The sequence below is a fragment of the Phocoena phocoena genome, chromosome X, assembly GCF_963924675.1.
Source record: "Phocoena phocoena chromosome X, mPhoPho1.1, whole genome shotgun sequence".
NCBI lineage: Eukaryota > Metazoa > Chordata > Mammalia > Artiodactyla > Phocoenidae > Phocoena > Phocoena phocoena.
The window spans coordinates 38,467,597-38,487,513 of NC_089240.1; the positions used below are offsets into that span (position 1 = coordinate 38,467,597).

Genomic DNA, 19,917 nt, shown 5'->3' on the forward strand with positions numbered 1-19,917 from the left:
AAAACTGAATTTCATCTCATTTCCCCCATTTTAACTGAATAGCTATGGTATTAGGTAGTGAAAGAGGCAAAAATGTAAAAGAGAAGAAAAATTCTGTTGCATCTTCAAAGCACATGACTGTATTCAGGAAAAGAGTTAATCTGAGTGCAGAGATTCATGGAAGTGTTCATACAGAAGGCCATTGATTTTCATTTTTCCCTTAATAAATCTAGTTCATTGGCAAGAGCCCTGGAACTCATTGTGTTTATTCTGTACTCATCAGTCATTACTTCCTTAACATTTTTTGGTTCTTTTTTATAGGAAGAGGAAAATCTGTGAGCTGTACGCCAAAGTGCTAGGATCCCAAGAAGCTTTACAAGTAAGAAATCCCCAGCTTTAATCCCTAGCAGGTTCTGCTCTGTTTGCTCTAAGTGGTAAAGCAAAGCAGATTCTGGTTTCCTGACAGTGTTATGAAGAGAAGGAATATGCTTACTGGCGGTTTAACTTCAGCAATCACAAAACACCATTAAAAGCGGCTGTCAGTGCATGCAATTTCTGATGCAGCAGTTTCCTGGGCTGTTTAAATGTTCACTGGATAACTGGCAGCCAGTTGTAATGAGAGGCAGGAGCTACAGGTATTATCTCCAGGGTGATTGAGATCAGTTCCCAGAACAGAGGCCCTGCCCTCTTGTCAATGTCAAATGACTGCTGCAAAATAAAATCCCAGCTGTATCGTCATTTGTTGGTGAAGGCACAGTAGTATATACTTGATAAGATAGACTGAATCTGGACTCTCTGCCCAGGTCAAAGTCATACTAATTTGTTTTTCTATCTGAAGACTCTATTCACACTTCATTTAGAAATTTCAGTGCTTTCAATCCACCACTGAAAGCAATTATGAGAATGAAATTCTTTTTAAAGGCCCTACCAGATAGCTGGGGGCTCTTTCAGGGGATTATCTCTGAACTGTTCAAAGAATAAACTTGCAGAATGTGTTAGGGAGATCAGAGAAGGTTCTCTCATGTCCCTTGGGAAACATTTTTCATCTTTAATTGTTCCCTTTTTAGCAGGATTCCCATCATTCACGTTTCCAGCTGAGAGAAGGGGTTCTGAAAAAAGCCTTTTTCTTAGACACTGTGCTTTTCTTCTACCTTCTCCCTCCCACCCTTTTTTTTCCCGGCAGTAATGCCTTGGTAGATGGGGAAGTAAAGTCTGTTATTTAGAGAATGCGGAGATTGGAGCAGACCTTTCCAGAATCTGATTGTTGATCAGGTTCTGATCAGAATCTGCATGGAGATGCCCTGTCTTCCAGATATTGGAATACTTCACGTCTCTCCTGGGCAAGAGGTTGAGAAAGTCAAAGTATACACGTTTTGTCAGTTGGTACCTCACAAAAGGCCATTACTTGGTACTGTCGTGTTTCCCCTTAAGTTAGAAAAACGGTGCTGCTTTTTTTTTGGTACAGACTATAATTTTATTTCTCACAGAACACTTAAAATCTTCATCCTCATGGATTTTAATCATCTGTAGCTATCCAACGTCTTTGAATACTTTCCTTATATTTTATTAACTTCCCACATTTAAAGTCCCTCTTTCTGGAGGTAGAGAAGATTCATCTCTCAAGATTCCTAAGCAGTGCAGATTCTAACAAGGAGACATACACATGCCTTGAATCTGTAAATGAGAGACAGGAAGAGGTGGCCGTGAGAAGGTGACTAGATAGTCTAGCACACGTGGTCGCAGAGCCCAGGAGCAGTGCTGCTTTTTTTTTCATGTAAACTTTCTGTTAAAGCAAAGTACATAAGAGCCTTTATTGTTGACTGGTGGCCTTTCAGCTTTGTCTTCCCTTTGAAATTTTCTCCCCATTTAACTGCAGCCGGTGCACTATGAAGAGAAGAACTGGTGTGAGGAGCAGTACTCCGGGGGCTGCTACACGGCCTACTTCCCCCCGGGTATCATGACTCAGTACGGAAGGTACTACCCAGACGCTATACCAGTTGATACAAGGCGTGAGCCAAACTTAGAAATAGAGAAGCAAAGCTCAATGGGAATTTTAAAAAATAGCAATCAGCATTCTTATTTCTAATGTCCCAGATAGTTTGTATATTTCTGGATGTCCATAGGAAAAGAAGTATGTCCGTACCTAGGACAGTAGCTGACAGCACATAAAATAATCGTAGAGCACTGGTGAGGATTTCAGATGTTGGCGCTACGTGTGAGAATTCTGCAAGCTGCAGTGTCCTCCAAGGGGCCTTCTCGAGCTCAACTAAACATTTAGTCTCGCACAACTACTCTAGGCTCCTGGACAGCAGTCTACATAGAAGGACATGGGCTAAACATGTCTTGCCGGCAGAGCAGCATCAGACATTCCTCTTCACGGGGAAGCATCCTCACTCACGGGGAGTTGACACGCGTGCAAGATGGGAGAGTTCACCTTAGCTTAGAAGCCCCATGCGTCACAGGAGCCATGGTCTCTTATAACAGCCTCATAGGCAGTGTCCAGGGTCCCCGCAAGGGACATGCCCAGTTACAAGATGTACCACACTCAAGAAAGCCCAAAGTTATATAGACTCTTCCCAGATAATTACAATTCATGACAGTTTCCCATCCCAGATACAATTTACCAATGTGGGGATGCAAGAGAGCCATTTTCACCACAGGCAGTGCTGCCTGGCAACACATATGGCATTATACCTTCATCAGGTTTCTAGAGGAACAGAACTAGAAGATTAACTCAAGGTCACGTGTGTCCACAGAGAAGGAAGAAGGGTTTGTTAACCCTTACCTTACATGAGCTTTTTGTTTGTTTTTTCTTGATTGAATTATTAAATAAGCAATGATTTTAGTTCAATTTTAGGTTTATGCCAGAATCAATCATTTTAGACTTGTGCAGTATTTCAGTGAAAGTCATCAATATCTGATGAAAGATTAAATGATTCATGGGAAAATCTACTTAGGTCTTGGGTGCTTTTTACAATTCCTTTTCCAAAGGACAGTTAGTGTTGGCTATTTGTGTCAGATCTCAAGCTGAGAATGAATAGCCTTTGTTAGGGATAACTGTATTGATGAACTGGAGTGCTTCTGGAGTCTAGAAGATGGGATGAGGATCATGAATAGCTGAAGCTAAGGATTTCTGAGTTGGAAAAAGGCGTGACAGTGGGTTGAGGTGAAGGCCTTTGGGGCGGAGGTAACGGTTTAGGAGATTTCATGAAAATGGCTGCAGACGTGGCAGGAGTCAAAGCTGACAAGGTAGGAGGTGACAGTTGCTCATTCAGCCCAACCTTTCCGTGGGTCTCTTCACTAGGACCTCTTCATAAGAGAAGGCCCATTTTGCTACCCTCAGGCAGTCTCTAGATAAATCCATAGAAACTAACTGTACAGAAGTTTTTTTTTAATTGAAGTATAGTTGATTTACAGTGTTGTGTTAATTTCTGCTGTACAGCAAAGTGACTCAGTTATGCACTTATACGCATTCTTTTTTATATTCTTTTCCATTATGGTTTATCCCAGGACATTGAATATACTGTTGTTCCCTGTGCTATACAGTAGGACCTTGTCGTCCATCCATTCTATATATAATAGTTTGCATCTACTAACCCCAAACTCCCAGAGGTTGTTCTTTTTTTTTTTTTTTTTTTTTTTTGTGGTGTGCGGGCCTCTCACTGTTGTGGCCTCTCCCGTTGCGGAGCACAGGCTCCGGACGCGCAGGCTCAGCAGCCATGGCCCATGGGCCCAGCCGCTCCGCGGCATGTGGGATCTTCCCGGACCGGGGCACGAACCCGTGTCCCCTGCATCGGCAGGCAGACTCTCAACCACTGCGCCACCAGGGAAGCCCACCAGAGGTTGTTTTTTAAGGAGATAGACATATAATCCTTAGGGTCTTTCCTTTGCTAGAAATCAGTTTCTCTCCCTGTCTTCCCACTCACCACCATGGTTTCTCCCGGCACCCTGGGAGTATCTGCATGGCTGGGGTCTGCAGTCAGATGTGATCTCATGAAGAACTCACCCCTTACTGTAGGTAGCAGAACGGGCTGCAAACAGGAAACATGCAGCACATAGATCTGAGTGTGATCTTAATGCACATTCTTATATTTCTAATTCTGGCTGGCTAGAAAAAGGTCATCATCACCTTTAGTGATTGACGAACTGACGGCCTGATCGTCTCTGGCTTGAAAGTTCAGATCCTTCGGTGCAGGCCCAGGAAACGAGGAGGAACCTTTCACCTTTGGCTGAGTTGCATGAGAGTTTTGGAAACAATCTGAGAGTTCCCTTGTCTTCTGCGGGGTAGATGAGGGCAGTGATTGGCTCATTGATCCTCAGCACCTTCCCAGGTAACTCTGTGTGGCCTCTCTGTTCCCTTGAAGGGTGATCCGCCAGCCCGTGGGCAGGATTTACTTTGCTGGCACGGAGACGGCCACACAGTGGAGCGGTTACATGGAAGGAGCAGTAGAGGCCGGAGAACGGGCAGCTAGAGAGGTAAGACAGGAAGCCTAGTCACCCTCCCTCCCGAGTCCAGCAACATAGTTGGCATCTGGTCTTTCCAGATCTTACCACTGATGGTCTATATGTCCACTTCTCTGCCCCTCACTCCACGCATGAGGCTCATCTGTGGCCAGCAGGGCCTTGAATCTGTCGAAGAACCTCATTTCATAATACCATGGCCACTTTCTTTCAGGTCTTGAATGCTTTGGGGAAGGTGGCAAAGAAAGACATATGGGTCCAAGAACCTGAATCAGAGGTAAGTTTGGCAGCTCCGTCTGCATAGACCAGGAATTGCACGTAAAAATCTCTCATCTTCTAGCCTCTGATGTCATTGTAGATGCCACTCTCCAGGGCAGATCCACGCACTGATTTTACAGATATGTTTTGCCCCTCCTTGTCCATGTAAGAGTTTTCTGCTAAAGATCTATGTTCATTCATCCAGGATGTTCCAGCTGTAGAAATCACCCACACCTTCTGGGAGAGGAACCTGCCTTCCGTGACAGGCCTGCTGAAGATCGTCGGATTTGCCACATCGATAACTGCCCTGTGGTTTGCGGTGTGCAAATTCAGGCTGCTGACCCGATGCTGAAGTTTCAGCTTCATGCTTTCTGCTTACTCTTTCCCAGCATCATCAAAAGCAAAATGTTGACAAATTGAAAGGCTGTGTCATCGGATCATTTTTAAGTGCACTGATTTAACCCCTCAGTTTAGTCTCAGTGTATCACCTCCTTAATTTCCGTAAGATCAAACTCCATCTTGTGATTTGTCTGTAGACCAGCTCGTATTGATTGGTAGAAGATAACCTTGTGATCAATTTCTTAATTTCAAGAAGTTAAAGTTGACATGCTCATAAGAAACAATTTCTGTGTCCTGTTTTTCTCCCCTTTAACACAAAACGTCTGATGAACGCAGAAGTGAAGCATTTAACTTTCTCCCTGTAGAGGCCGAGTAGGTTAAGGCCCAGCCTGTGACTGTCCTTTGAAGTCCTTAACAAAGGGTGAGGTGTAGGCCCAGACCCCAGAGACTCACAGCTTCCTGAGGTGAGCAGCTCCCACTTTGGATGAGGGAAAGCAGTGGAGGTAGGATTCAGGCCCTCAGACCAGTGAGGGGACAACATCTTGTGGGCAGCTGCCTCAGGAATCTCCTGACCGCTTCTAATGCCTGTGAAGTTTCTAGACATCTAGGCTTCGTGCTGGTTTGTTTGTATTTGTCCTCCTTTTCTTCTTAAAGAGGACAGTGTTTACCAAGGTAGAATGCATAAATTGACTTGCTGTGACTTGTCTGTAGCTCCCCAGGTGAGCAGACTCAGATAGTGGCAAGAGTGTCCCCCAGGAGGCCTCCCTGACTCGCTCTGCGTGAGACCGACTGCAATAGGCTTCTTCTCGTCCTCCTGGAAGGTGGCTAGACTTGGCTTGTTGTCCATAACATTCTCTGCCAATTCCAGGGAAACTGTAGTTTCCTTTTTTCAGGTACACCCTGGCCTTCTGAAGGCCCCTAGTGGCACATTTTTTTTTCTACAGCCATAGTAAAATTAGGCAGATCTGTTAACTTAAACATGTCTTCAACATGGTTACCTTTGAGTAAATACCATCTTGCCAATTTCTCTCAAATAAGTACTGAAATACATGACAAATTTCTGATTGTTATTTCTTTCTTTTTTTTGGGGGGGGCCTGCTTTGAACACTAATTTTTTCAAAGTAAATGCTTTGGGCTCCGTGGGACACTCAGCTAAGAGCATCGAGGGGGCGCTGAGAGTGTTATTTCTCAAGACTATCAAATACTGAAAGGAAATGAGGGCTCTTACTATAACCCCACTTGCCTTAGTTATTAAGATTTATAAAAGACATGAAATTGAGTGATTTTATATATGAAGACTAAGTTCTCTGTCTTAGGAGAAATGTGGGCTCAGAACAGTGCTCACCTCTTATCTCTCCCATTTTAAAAACTGTCAGGGGAGTTCCCTGGCAGTCCCGTGCTTAGGACTCGGTGCTTTCACTGCCGGGGGCCCTGGGTTCGATCCCTGGTCAGGGAACTAAGATCCCGCAAGCCCTGAGGTACAGCCAAAAAAAAAAAGACTGTCAGATTTTTAAAAACCCCTTCCAGAGGTTTCAGCCATAAAGTATCTTTTTTTAAATATAAATATCTGGGAAAAATCAACACAGATGTGATCAAATAAAGCCGTTAAGAAGATTCTGTGGACTCAGCTACCCAGGTGGTAGATACCCAGTAATACCTTATCCTGCATCATTGATGAACGAGGCCTTTCATTTTAAATGAAGTTTCTAGCTAGCTGAAGCTTATTCTTTATGTGCCAAAATTTTTAAATCAATTAAAATTTTGATGGACCTACTTCCACACATTTATTATATAAGCTAGATTAAATTCCTTTTTTAAAATTAATCAGGTCAATCATTCTGCATCTGGATTATTTTATACTTTTATCATAGAGTATACCATTTATAGTAGAATGATGACATTTTTAATAGTGATACCCTTGTCTTTGCCCCTGTACTAAATGTCACCCAGTTGTTTTATAGCTGGTGAGTCTGCTGCTTCTACCTTCTCCCATATTCAGTATTTCGTTTCATATCCTTTATATCTCCCCATAACGCAATCTAATCCACTGTCTATTTTTTATCGAATGGGAATTAAACATTGCCAGAGGAGCCAACCCAAATTTATTACATAATTAACCTTATTGTAAATCCAAAATTACATCCTCAAAGCAAAGAGCAGGATTTTTTCTGCCACTCCTTACCTTGCAATTGAAAAGTGTTTTAGCTAACTTGGGAATTATGGTATTGTCTTGGATAGGCTCCAATACATAAGGACTTGCTGCATTTTATACCAAACTGCTTTGAGAAATCACATCCCTGATCTATTTCAGTTGTTTCTGTTTGCTTACTGAATAACTCGGTTCTGACACACCTTTTGGGAAATGCTGACTTCAACTTAACTGGCAATGGTTTTAACAGTCATCAGCTTGTTAACATATCTAAGTCTCAAATGTTGAAGGACTCCAGAGTATGTGATTCACCCTCTCCTCAAACTTTTTAGCAAACCAATGAATTCATCCTAATTAGATCAGCCCCATTAAGCTCCAGATTATCAAAAATAAAGGCCAGCCCAGGTGTGCCTTAGGCATGAAATTGGAGCTGAGGGCTCCCAACATACATGAGGTGGTCCAGCACCAAGATGCCATAGGTCTTCTCTTCCACCCAGAGATACTCAAGTCGGTTTAGGCAGCTGATCGAACCTGGCCCTGTTAAGTCAGCCGCTTCACAGTTCTGAAGGCTGAGTCAGCCTCACTCCATAGTAAGGTTGAGAATGAGATTTGAAAAGTTAACCTTTTTGTCACAGCTGTTAAATAAGGACTTATATTAGCCTGAAGACAAAATATCGAACGATTGTGAACTGTGTTTAGTTTGTGAACTTGGCGCCTAATGTTCTGTCTGAAACGTGCCCCAGTGCTACACGTGGGAGTACACATGTGTGTATGTGTTGCCATTGAAGTACGATTTTGCCTGTGTGGTACTGTTTTGTTTGTTAATAAAGTACACTATCACCTCGGATTCAGACCTGGCTCCTCTATTTAGGTGATGGTTTGAAGGTTAAATGGCTTCATATAGCAGGAGGTCACAATGAGACGTTGTCCGTGGAGGATGGGCTTAAAAAGCCACCTGGTATTGACTCCAAATTCTCAAAGTTCAGTTTGACTTTTATTTTTCTCAAGGTTTCCTGGGAGCTGATTAAATGCTAGAATATTGTCTGCCCGACTGGGCCACAGAAAATGTGGAGTTTGAGCAGAGCTTTCTCACCTAATTAGCTTATGATTCCTTGAACAAATGCTTTGGTTCTCTGCCTCAGTCTCCCTGTCTGGAAAAGGGTGGGTTGCCTTTGATAGCTTCCAAGGATTCTTTTCACAGCAACATTATGTGATTTATGCATTTGTTGCCAGAATTCTATCTATCTTCGCCTATCAGTACGGCAGGGACAAGTCACTCAGCCTTTCTGTATCTCGGTTCACTGCTTGTCTTAGGTTGGGTTTTCTAGAAACAGACTCTGACATGCAGAGTCAGGTTAGAAAGTTTATTGGGGGTGGCTCTCAGGAAATACACATAAGGGGGTGAGGAAGGCGGGATTGGGCAGGAGTTGACCTACGAAGCAGTTGCAGCCGGGGCCTCAGCAGATCCTAAAGGGGAGCTGGGGAGGCCCTTCAGGATCGTCCCCCATTGAGGCAAAGGGGTCTGGCCTCTGTATCCCCCTCTAGGAAGGGGTGTTACCTTGGGTGAGGAACTGCAGCTGTGTACTGAGCTCCACCTGGAATCCCTGCTGCTGGGGAGTCCAGAGAGGGGCACCCACGGTATCCGCTTTACATGCTCCAAAAATATAGAGAGTTGCCCTTTGTCAGGTAAAAGATATTGTGGACTCGAGCTTTGATTTTACGGGTAGAATGGAGCTCTCTCTGTGAACATATCCCTATTAGGTAAGAGAGTTGCATTTAGAAGATTGTATTTCTGCACTATTTTTGTGTTATAGGAGATTGTATTCTTCACTATTTATGTGGAAGAAAAATCAAAAATCAAAATTGGAAGGTACTCTGGAAATGATTCAAACTCTGTCTCAATGAAGGAGCCCCATCTACAGGTTACTAATAGAAAGATTAAAGGTGGAGGTGTGGGGAATGTGCATTTATAAGCAGGAGTCCAAAATCCAACGTCTTCAGGAGTCAGGCAGCTAAAAATGAACAGCAGCAGGCATGAGACATTAGGGAGTAGTAGGGACTGTGGTTGACCTGGGAAGTATCTGCCCCTCAGAAGAACGTTTATATTCAAATTCCTTTAAAAGATTCCTAACCGAGCAAAACATATGAAGGCTTTACTCACAGGTCCAAATCGTTCTCAGGTCTCTAATAAATAAATGCAAGGTTTGGTTTTTACATCACGTGAATGACAAATTCTTTTTGGATGCCTTTGATTTTCTGAAAAACGAGTACCAAGACCAGCAACCATTTTGTAAAACTACTGGGAATGGGTAAGAAAGACCTGGTTAAGGGCAAAAAGATAGGGCCGAAAAAGTTAGAAAAAAGCCCTCTTAGACCAGAAATTCCCCTCAAGAAATAACCCTTCCAGCAGCCCATCCCAAGACAATCCTTATCTTCTGCTGTGTCAATGCCATGATGATGAGAGCAGTGCCAAAGTTTATTAGAAAAACTGCACCCTCACTATATAAGATAGAACTTGTAGCTCTTTTGTCAGCATTTAATCTCTGCTGACTATGATATTATTCTGGTAAGCAGCACATCAATATTGAATGGATTAACTTTTTAAAACCACACTGTCCGCTTTACACCGAGATCGTGGTAAATGTGCAAGACATAGCCCTTAGCCAGGAGAAGCTGGCTGAGACATTGGAGGGCCAGGATGGAAACAAAGGAAGGTGTTGGATAACAGTAAGAATTTCTTCTCCTCTATCAGAACTTAGGGCTCTGTTCCCTGATTCAGCAGTGAACAAGACAGAGCCACAGCTACCTCGTGGAGAACATAGCCTACTGTAGACACCAACACATTCACTGTGGCTATGGCAGGAAAGCCTGAGATATTATGAACGCAAGGGGAGTTTCTAGAAGGACATGAGGCTTAAGGGGAGGTTTTGAGGATCTGTCCTCAAACCTCTATAAGCATCACTGTGGAGCAAGTCGGTAAGAACACTACATAGGGCAGAGAAAGGAAATAAAAAATAATGAGATGGTATCTTAGTCCGTTCGGGCTGCTATAACAAAAATGTCATACACTGGGTGGCTTTTAAACAGCAATAATTTATTTCTTACGGTTCTGGAGGCTGGGAAGTCCAAGATCAAGGCACTGGCAGATTCGACGTCTGATAAGGGCCTGCTTTCTGGTTCATAGACTTCTAGCTGTGTCCTCACATGGTGGAAGGGGCAAAGGATCTCTGCTGGGCCTCTTTGTAAGGGCACTAATCCTGTTCATGAAGGTTCCACCCTCATGACCTAATCACCTCCCAAAGGCCCCAGCTCCGAATACCAGCAACTTCGGGGTTAGAATTTCAACATGAATTTTGGGAGGATACAAACATTCAGACCGCAGCAGATGGCATGGCTAAATGTTAAGGAAAACCACAACAAGCATCACTAAGTGCTGAATGTTAAATCCCTTTTGCTCCACTGACTACTGTTCACCCCTACAGTCATCTGTTCCCTTCTACCTGGCCCTTCTCCGAACTCCGAGATCTTTATCAACTAGGACTCACTGTCTCCCAAGCCCCCTGTGCTGAAGGGCTGCCTAAATTTGTTTTAAAAGAGTGCCATCTTCTGGCCAAACACTGCTGTTTCCTTCCAACGGAAAACCTAGTGTTCAAGACAATTTCATCCTTCTCTAAACTAAAAAGGCGTCACCTCCAGAATTTCCTCCAAACACATCTACCTGTGGTTCTCTTACTTTCCGGTTGTGACATGGATCAAAAATATTCATGTCTAGTATCTACAGCCTTTCCACTGCCCTAATCTCCCAGTAAGATTTTTTTGTTAGAACTGCTTGGTTCTTCAGTCTCTGCTGTGTCCATCTCGGTAATGGGTAAGGAAGAACATTGGTGTGAGCTGAGAGAGGTGGAATGGCTTTTACCTTAAATCGGGTAGGGAACTAATCCGGGAAAAGCAAGAAAAGGGAAGTGGGGAGAAGAAGAGAAAATTTCAGAAAATCAACTTGGGTCTCTGGAGTGCAGGCGGAGTGAAGGAGGGGTTTTCAAAAGCTGCCTTGACAGCGTAGCGAGACAGAATGTAAGGAGGGTTTGAGGGGAAGCTTGACTTGGAGTCGTTTGGTGCAATAAACTGCTGCAACCACTCTTTGAGCACTGGGAGTCAAAATTGTGATTACACATTATATTGTACTGGGATTAACTTGGAGGTCCCCCAAACAGCCTATATTATTCTGGGCTATATGAATTCAAAAAATATATGGTTAACAGTGCCTGACATGTTGAACGATGCCTAAGAGTCCTGTAGGTTCCGTTTATGGGATCTCAGTGGAGCTAAACATAAAGAACCTCAGCCACTCTACCCTGAAAAGACCGACATCTAAGCTGGTAAACCACGCACCGCAGACTAAATAGACACCAAATAGGTCTAGCAGTGAATTCGATTTTATTAAGAAAATGAGTAAAGGAGTTCTGCTTGCCCTGTAAGTGTCTTCAGCCAGCTACCGTGGGTCAGTGTATCAACATCAGCCAGGGAACACAGGAGGTGCAGATGGGGGCCCATCTGCTGGTGTTGAACCGTGCAGAGCAGGCCATAATGTGCACCCTGAAGTCAAGTTCATTGGGAAGTGGGCCAGAGGGAGTGAGAGCAGATCAGCTTCTCTCACAGTCATCATGAATACCTTTGCTATGTCAGCCATTTAATTTTATGGGCTGCATTAGTTTCCTATTGCTCTTGTAGCAAATTACCACAAACTTAGTGGCTTAAAACAACACAAATGTACTATCTTACAGTTCTAGAGGTCAAAAGTTTGAAATGGGTCTTACAGGGCTAAAATCAAGGTGTCAACAAAGCTGGTTCCTTCTGGAGGCTCCAGAGGAGAATCCATTCCTTGCCTCTTCCACCTCCTAGAAGTTGCCAGCATTCCTTAGCTCATGGCCACATCACCCCAATCTCTTGCTACCATGAACGCATCACCTCCTCTTCACTTTGACCCTCCTACCTCCCTCTTATGGGACACTTATGATTACACTGGGTCCACTCGGATAACCCAGGATAATCTCCCTATTTTACTCTCCTTAACTTACCACATCTGCAAAATCCCTTTTCCCACATAAGGTTCTGGGGTTAGGGTGTGAACATCTTTTCCAGGGCCATTATTCAGCTTACCACGTGGGCCCTGATGTTCTTGAGAGGGAAGAGTTAAATGCCAGTATTGGCCTGTCCTCAAATTCCTGCTATTTCAGGCACCTGAATTTGGAGCATTAAGTAGAACTTTGAATGATTTAAAACCATATGGGCTGTCCTCTGCTCCCACCAATGCCCCATCCCCTGCCCCACCACACACCTGAATATAGCCATTTCCCAGTTTTGCTTTTTAGACACAAAAAGATCGGAATCTGTGGTCCTGAGAAGTGTATTTGTCTTACGTAAGCACAAAGCTAGACTTCAATTTTGCACCTTTAATAAACTAGAGAACAGAGATTTCTGTTCTCCAATCCAAATAAATTTCTATTCTCTAATCCAAATTCTTTCAGATTCTGCACACAACTGAATACTGTGCTCTTATGAGAACCTTCTTCTCAGGTCTCCCTATAGGTAACAGAGCTTTCTACCAGACACTTGTCAACCACTGACCACCCAAAAGACCACCAGGAAACATGTCGATCAAGCAAAGCTAAGTTTATGAGACTCACTGCTGTAAGGGCGAATATCACATTGACAGGGTCTCAGCAGCGTCTCAGAGTGGAGAAATTAGGGCAGGGTTTATAGGTTTATAGGGTTTATAGGTTTATAGGGTTTATAAGTTTCAGTTTGGGGTGGGTGATTTTTAAGGCCAGTCTTGAAAGGCAGAAAACTGGTTTGGATTGGCAGAGTCTATGACATAATAGCTTAGGATGGTAGGCACACTGAAGCGGGGGTCTTGAAGTGGGTCTTGATGAGCAAGCTGTTCATCTCAATAAATAGTCTATTTTTGTTGGTTCAAAGTTTTGTATACAAGGAGCAAGTACTTCCTGGGACAAGTAGCCAAGTTATTATTGTTATTTTTTTTTGCGGTACGCGGGCCTCTCACTGTTGTGGCCTCTCCGGTTGCGGAACACAGGCTCCGGACGCGCAGGCTCAGCGGCCATGGCTCAGGGGCCCAGCCGCTCTGCGGCATGTGGGATCTTCCCGGACCGGGGCACGAACCCGTGTGCCCTGCATCGACAGGCGGACTCTCAACCACTGCGCCACCAGGGAAGCCCCCAAGTTACTTTTGATTCGTTCTCATATTGTTTAGCTCAGGGACAGGAAAGTATGTTGGTTGTAGTTCTTAGATTTGACACAGAACTGAGAATACTTATTATTCTTACATGTACATTTTGATTTATTAGCCCTAAGAATTTGCTTTGGAAACAGATTCTTGGTTAAATCACCCTCCTTGGTAGAAGAGCATAAGTGTGAAGAGCTCAGGTTTCCGGAGCCAGCTAGTCCTGGGTTTGAATCTAGGTATTGAGTGTAGATTTTCTTACCTGTTAAGTGGAGTTCTTCACTTGTTCTGAGCATTGAATAGGATAAGGCAGGTGAAGCTGTTAGTAACAGTAAGTGATAGCCTCAAAAACAAAAATGAATGGGTGGGAGGGATAAATTAGGAGTTTGGGATGAACATATACACACCACTATATATAAAATAGATAACCAACAAGGACCTACTGTATAGCACAGGGAACCCTACTCAATATTCTGTAATAACCTATGTGGGAAAAGAATCTGAAAAAGAGTGGATATACGTATATGTATAACTGAATCACTTAGCTGTACACATGAAACTAACACAACATTGTAAATCAACTATTCTCCAATATAAAATAAAAATTAATTTTAAAAAATGAAGATGCAGTAGCAGTTTGTGGTCTGTTATTACTACTACTTCTAAAAATACATCTTGAAGTACTTCTCTCCTCTACTATCATGTCTCCCGTTAGTCTTCTATCAAAATGCCCTGGTTTCTTTCTTTCTTTTTTGTTTTTTTAAACCACACCACTCAGTAGCCTGAGTGATCTCTTTAAAAGTGCAAATCTGATCCTCAGTCAGAGACGATATCCCTTCAATAGCTGTTGTTGCACTTTGGATATGACGGATCATGGTTCCCAAGGCCTCGCCTGGTCTATCCCCTGCTTGCTTCCCTATCCTCGCCTATCCCTCCTCTCTCCCTCAGAACCTTCTAGCCATCTAGTTCTGCTTATAAATCCTCAGACATAGCCGGTCCTTTTCTGTCTCAGTTGCCTCTCTCTGGAAGGTTCTTTTCTCCATTCTTCACTTGGCTAAATCCTTCAGGTCACCGATGACATATCGCTTCCTAGGAGATGCCTTTCCTGACAATCCCTTCCTCACAATTAATTCACCATCATAATTCCTTATCTTTACTTTCCCTCCATAAAGATTTAAAATTACATATTTGTTTAAATGATGTTTGATGTCTCCCCAGATGATAAGTCCCACCCCAAATGGGTTATATGTGTGCAGAGATCTGGAGGCCATCAGCCCTCTGGGCACAGGGATGTGTCTCGCGTGCCTAGAGCCCTCAAGCTCTTCACTTCCAGGCATGGAGTAACCTTATCCATTTACAAAATATGCCATACAAATACAGTCATTTTTTTTCTATGTAATTTGATGTGAAAAAGTTTGGAAATTACTGCCTTAAAGCTAGTATTTTGGGTACACATAGAGATATAAGCAAGTAAGAATCAAGGATCACCGTTAATATTCAGATTTTACTATGAAACATCATTTGCAGGAGAAAGATTAAAACTGACTGTTGTTTCCCTGGACCACAATTTCATATGGTGCCCAGTATCACAATGGTAATGACATAGCTTCAAACGTATCCAACCGCAAATTCAAGTTTGCTGCTCTTTAATTATCTTACTTCCATTGTAACGTGTCCTCAAAAGAAGGAATTTAAATGAGCCAATTAGTAACCGGAGGTTAGTCTGGAAGAAATAATTGACAAGACCAGTCCTCAGATCTCACCAGGGCTCCCTGGATTTAAATTGGAATCCAAGTGAGAAGCATTTATTCATTATTTATTTCACTCAATCATTTATGACATGCCCAGTCTTGAGGGGAAGCTGGGTATCTGGCTGAAATACAAAATTAACAAATTAAAATTAACAAGCACAGAAAGGAACAAATCCAGCCTCACCTCAGCTCACTTCAAGGGCTGGGACTGACACAGGGCACACCCGGGAAGGGCAGCCCCTGGCTTCTCAAAGTCAGGCCAACCTTCTCCTCCACCCTCTGTGCCCCCAGACCCAGGCACACACATGAATCTGTCCAAAGTAGATATTCCTGGTTAGGTAAATAGAGAAGACAGTATTGGGACAATATGAGGGTTGTTTAGCATCAGGTGGGTGCTTTCAAGCGCTTGGCAGATAACATCCTTCATGGATCAATGTCTAGGAAAACTGGATCTGCATGGCCAGTCCCCCTGAGACAGAAAGAAGGAGACTGTGCCTGGTACAATTCCATCTCCTGAGGCAGAGGCAACATAGGGGCATGGCCAGGGTAAGCAAAGGGAAACGATAGTCTTGGTGGTCAGGGAACGTTCAGGGGGAAAGATGGGCTTGCCATGCAAGTGTCCAGCGAGCCTCAGTCAAGTTTTCTAGGGAGGTTGGCAGAGAATAACAGCAGCAAATCTTAATCCAGGGCAGGGCACACTTTCAAGTTCAGGCAGGAGGACCTGTACACACACACACACACACACACACACACACACACACACACACACACACACACACAAAAGAAGCAGAGGCTGCTAGGCCTCCCACAGAATTCCCAGGGGACTGCTGATGGCTACTGGGCATGGAATCCTCTGTCTTGTCCCCTCAGGCAGACCCTTCGTGAGAATATGGGACCTGAGATCCAGTCCTAGGCCAGTGGTCTGCACTGTGCCCCTTAACTACCATGTTCTCACCATGTCTCCCTAGGAAGCAGGGATAAAGCTGGAACCCAGGCACCGCCAATCTCCTACCCTCCCCACCCTCCTGCTGAATATGACTTTTCATACCCCTGCTGAGGTCTGGGCCCCTGAATCCACCTGCACTAGTCTCCATGGAACCTCGACTAAATCACCTGCCTGCCCGACCTGGGATCCTGTGCTCTGCCCCGCTCACCTGTCTGGGTCACCCTACCAAGCCAGGTGTTCTAGTGTGATTGGCACTGAGAGCCTTGATGCGTTGCCCCGGGGGAAAACCCTCACTGGACCCAGATGACTCTCCTCTCCTTGGCTTCCTGAAGAAAGATATTCTGGAGCTGAGTGGCTGAAGACAAAATGTAGACATTCTCCAGGCTGACAATAGGGAAGGATGCCCAAGGGAGAGGAAATAGTACTGCTCACAGGGGCAAGTCCCAGGGGGAGGTTCTCAGGTCACAGTCAGCTGGGTAGACAAAAAGCCAGTCAAACTCATTGCAGTCTTCCCCCCCTCACCTATCTTTATTTTAGTTCTCTTACCCATCCATTTTTTCATGTAACTCTTTCAAATAGGGAACCCATCTTTCTGAGGCCGAGCCATGAAGTATCTTTTAGCATCCCCCTGCTGGCCCCTGGGAAGCACTGCACGCACATGGGACCCTCTTCCCTCCATCAGCAGGATCTTGGTGCAATTTATGTCAAAGCATGTCCTTCCTATGTTTTCCTCTAGGAGTTTTATAGTATCCGGTCTTACATCTAGGTCTTTAATCCATTTTGAGTTTATTTTTGTGTATGGCGTTAGAGAATGTTCTAATTTCATTCTTTTATATGGAGTTGTCCAGTTTTCCCAGCACCACTTACCGAAGAGACGGTCTTTTCTCCATCGTATATTCTTGCCAATCTTGCTGTAGATTAGCTGACCATGGGTGCGTGGGCTTATCTCTGGGCATCAGCAGGACCTTGGGAAAGGAGGAGGTCACCAACTGAAAGGGCTCCAGGAGGAGGCCAAGGAGAGACACGAGGAAAAGCTGACATGGAGGAGAAGGGCAGAAAGAGGAACCCAGGAAGTCATGGGGAAGGAGGAGTCACTGGGTCTCCCAACATCCTGATGTTGCCCAGAAGTTCATTTTCAGAGTAGATTTTATTCCTGGTTGACTACAATTTGATGAAGCTTATTCACACTAGGGTGAGATGTGCCAGGAATCCACTTGGTGAGTTGAATGTGCATTTTGAGAAACCCCCATCCCACAGGATTTCTGACGTAATATTTCACCAGTGCGACAAAATGAAATAGTTACATTTCAGGCCTGGGTCAGGGTGTCTCTGCTAAGTTCCTCGGATTCCCCACTTATGTAGCAGTTGGCCTTCCCCGTGTCCACATTCTCCTCATCCACTGACTGCTCACCTATCAACTCCTTTTGGCATGAGCCTTGATTTTCTGTTTTTGTTTTATTAACTTTATATTTACATGTACTGGATGTTGTCTCAAATTCTTTGGGAGGTAGCAGACAATAAATACCTAAATATAGCAGCAGATTGTTTAACCAGGTGTGTGAACTCCTGAAGTATATAACAGAAATGCTGAAAGGAGACATTTCTCTACACTCAATTCCATGGCTCCCCAAATTATATCACCAGCCCCAACCTCTCCCCTAAACTGTAACAGATATAGTGAACAGACCACCCAACATTGCCACTTGGATGTCCACGGATATCTAATACATATCTTCAGTCTACTACACTAGACCAAGCCACCAGAGTCTCTGGCTTGGACAACTGCCCTGGCCTCTGAACTAGCCTCCTGCCTCCCCTCTTCCTGTACGTGACTCCACATTGCAAAGCGTGTCGCAGACTGGATTCCCCAAGGAGCCGACACTGAGATGGAGATTTGAACGCACAAAGTTTATTGGAGGGTGCCCTTGGGATCAACACCCGGGAGGGAGTGAAGGAAGCAAAACGGGGCAGAAAGTGAAGTTGAACTCCGATGCAATTACAACAGAGGCATCAGCTGACCCCACGGAAGCTGTGAAGCTGGGATGGTCCTCATTGCTCAGTCATTGGGTGTGGGCTCCCCCTAGGAAGGGGCATATCTTTGGGCCTGGGGGCTTTCTTCAGCCCACAGAAAGGGACACAGCCATGAGTTGTCAGCCTCCCAGCTTCCAGCAGCTGGGAGAATGAGGGCAGCAGTCCTGAAGGTAGGATGTGGGCAGTGCACCACAGTATCTACCACAGAGTGATTCTAGTAAACATCTGTCAGCCCTACTCCCCTACTAGAAATCCCCCAGTGGATTGTCTTCACAGTTAGAATAAAAGCCAAAGCCTTTACTATGTATAGCCTAAGAGTCCCTACCTGATCTGACCCCTATCTAACTCTCCAGCCTCTCTTCCTGCCACTCGTTTTCTGCTACCGCTCCTCCTGTCACCCTGGCCCCTTTTCTCTTCCCTTATTACTCCAACCATCCCCTCTCCCTTCTGGGCCTTGTGCCTCCTGTCTCTCCTGCCTGCAGTGCCCTGCTTCCAAATAGCACCATGCTTCATTCCCTTCATTTAGACCACTGTTTAAAAGTCACTTTCTCAGCGAAGCCTAACCTGACCACCAAATTTCCTGTAGCCATCCCGCACTGCCACATCACCCTTTGCCCACCCCCTAACCTTGCTTACATTTTCTTGATAACACTGTCAGTCTCTCCACTGACAGAATATATGGCAGCATTCATTTATTTATTTACTGACTTATTTACTGTCTACCTATTAGATTTTACATTCCATGAGGAAAGAGTCTTCCTCACTTTGGTTCACGACTCTATTCCCAGCACCTAGAAAAATACCTGGAATAGAGAGAGTGTTCAATATATATTTGTTGAGTTATTGTTGAATGATTTTCATTCTTTGATCCACATTGTGGAAAAGGCAAAAGAACATCATCAAGAAGATGTTGGGACTAGATTGCGTGGTAAGAGAGCAAGAAAAAGCTCTTTCGAAAATAAAAATGTCTAAGCTTTGGAAATACTAGTGATTCAAAAAGGTCAGGTCTGGGCTTCCCTGGTGGCGCAATGCCTGAGAGTCCGCCTGCCGATGCAGGGGACACGGGTTCGTGCCCCGGTCCGGGAGGATCCCACATGCCGCGGAGCGGCTGGGCCCCTGAGCCATGGCCACTGAGCCTGCGCGTCCGGAGCCTGTGCTCCGCAACGGGAGAGGCCACAACAGTGAGAGGCCCGCGTACCGCAAAAAAACAAACAAACAAAAAAAAACGGTCAGGTCTTCTAACACACATATATGTAATCTAAAAAAATAAAAGGTTCTGAAGAACTTAGGGGCAGGACAGGCATAAAGACACAGAGGTAGAGAATGGACTTGAGGACACGGGGAGGGGGAAGGGTAAGATGGGACGAAGTGAGAGAGTGACATGGACATATATACACTACCAAATGTAAAATAGATAGCTAGTGGGAAGCAGCCGCATAGCACAGGGAGATCAGCTCGGTGCTTTGTGACCACCTAGAGGGGTGGGATAGGGAGGGTGGGAGGGAGATGCAAGGGGGAGGAGATATGGGGATATATGTATACGTATAGCTGATACACTTTGTTGTACAGCAGAAACTGACACACCATTGTAAAGCAATTATACTCAAATAAAGATATATTTTTAAAAAGATATATGCAAAAAAAAAAAAGTGCAGGTCCTAAGTATTCTGGATAAGTGATCTTATAAGGCTGGATCAGGGAGTGTAGACAGGGAAGAAAACACTCATAGGTTAAGAACAATTCCCAGGTAGGTGTGAAGCCATGT

At 44.4% G+C, this 19,917-nt stretch overlaps 1 protein-coding gene across 2 annotated transcripts in view; it reads left to right on the forward strand.

The window, feature by feature from the left end:
- The window catches only part of MAOA (monoamine oxidase A), a 72,708-nt gene extending 67,390 nt beyond the window's left edge, over positions 1-5,318 (forward strand). For both annotated transcript variants that reach the window (XM_065900850.1, XM_065900851.1), the window contains 5 exons: positions 301-358; positions 1,856-1,953; positions 4,344-4,455; positions 4,655-4,717; positions 4,904-5,318. In XM_065900850.1, the coding sequence (XP_065756922.1) occupies positions 301-358; positions 1,856-1,953; positions 4,344-4,455; positions 4,655-4,717; positions 4,904-5,050 (478 nt within the window). In that variant the 3' untranslated portion in view covers positions 5,051-5,318. The remainder of the gene's footprint in view (positions 1-300; positions 359-1,855; positions 1,954-4,343; positions 4,456-4,654; positions 4,718-4,903) is intronic.
- Positions 5,319-19,917: the final 14,599 nt, after the last annotated feature.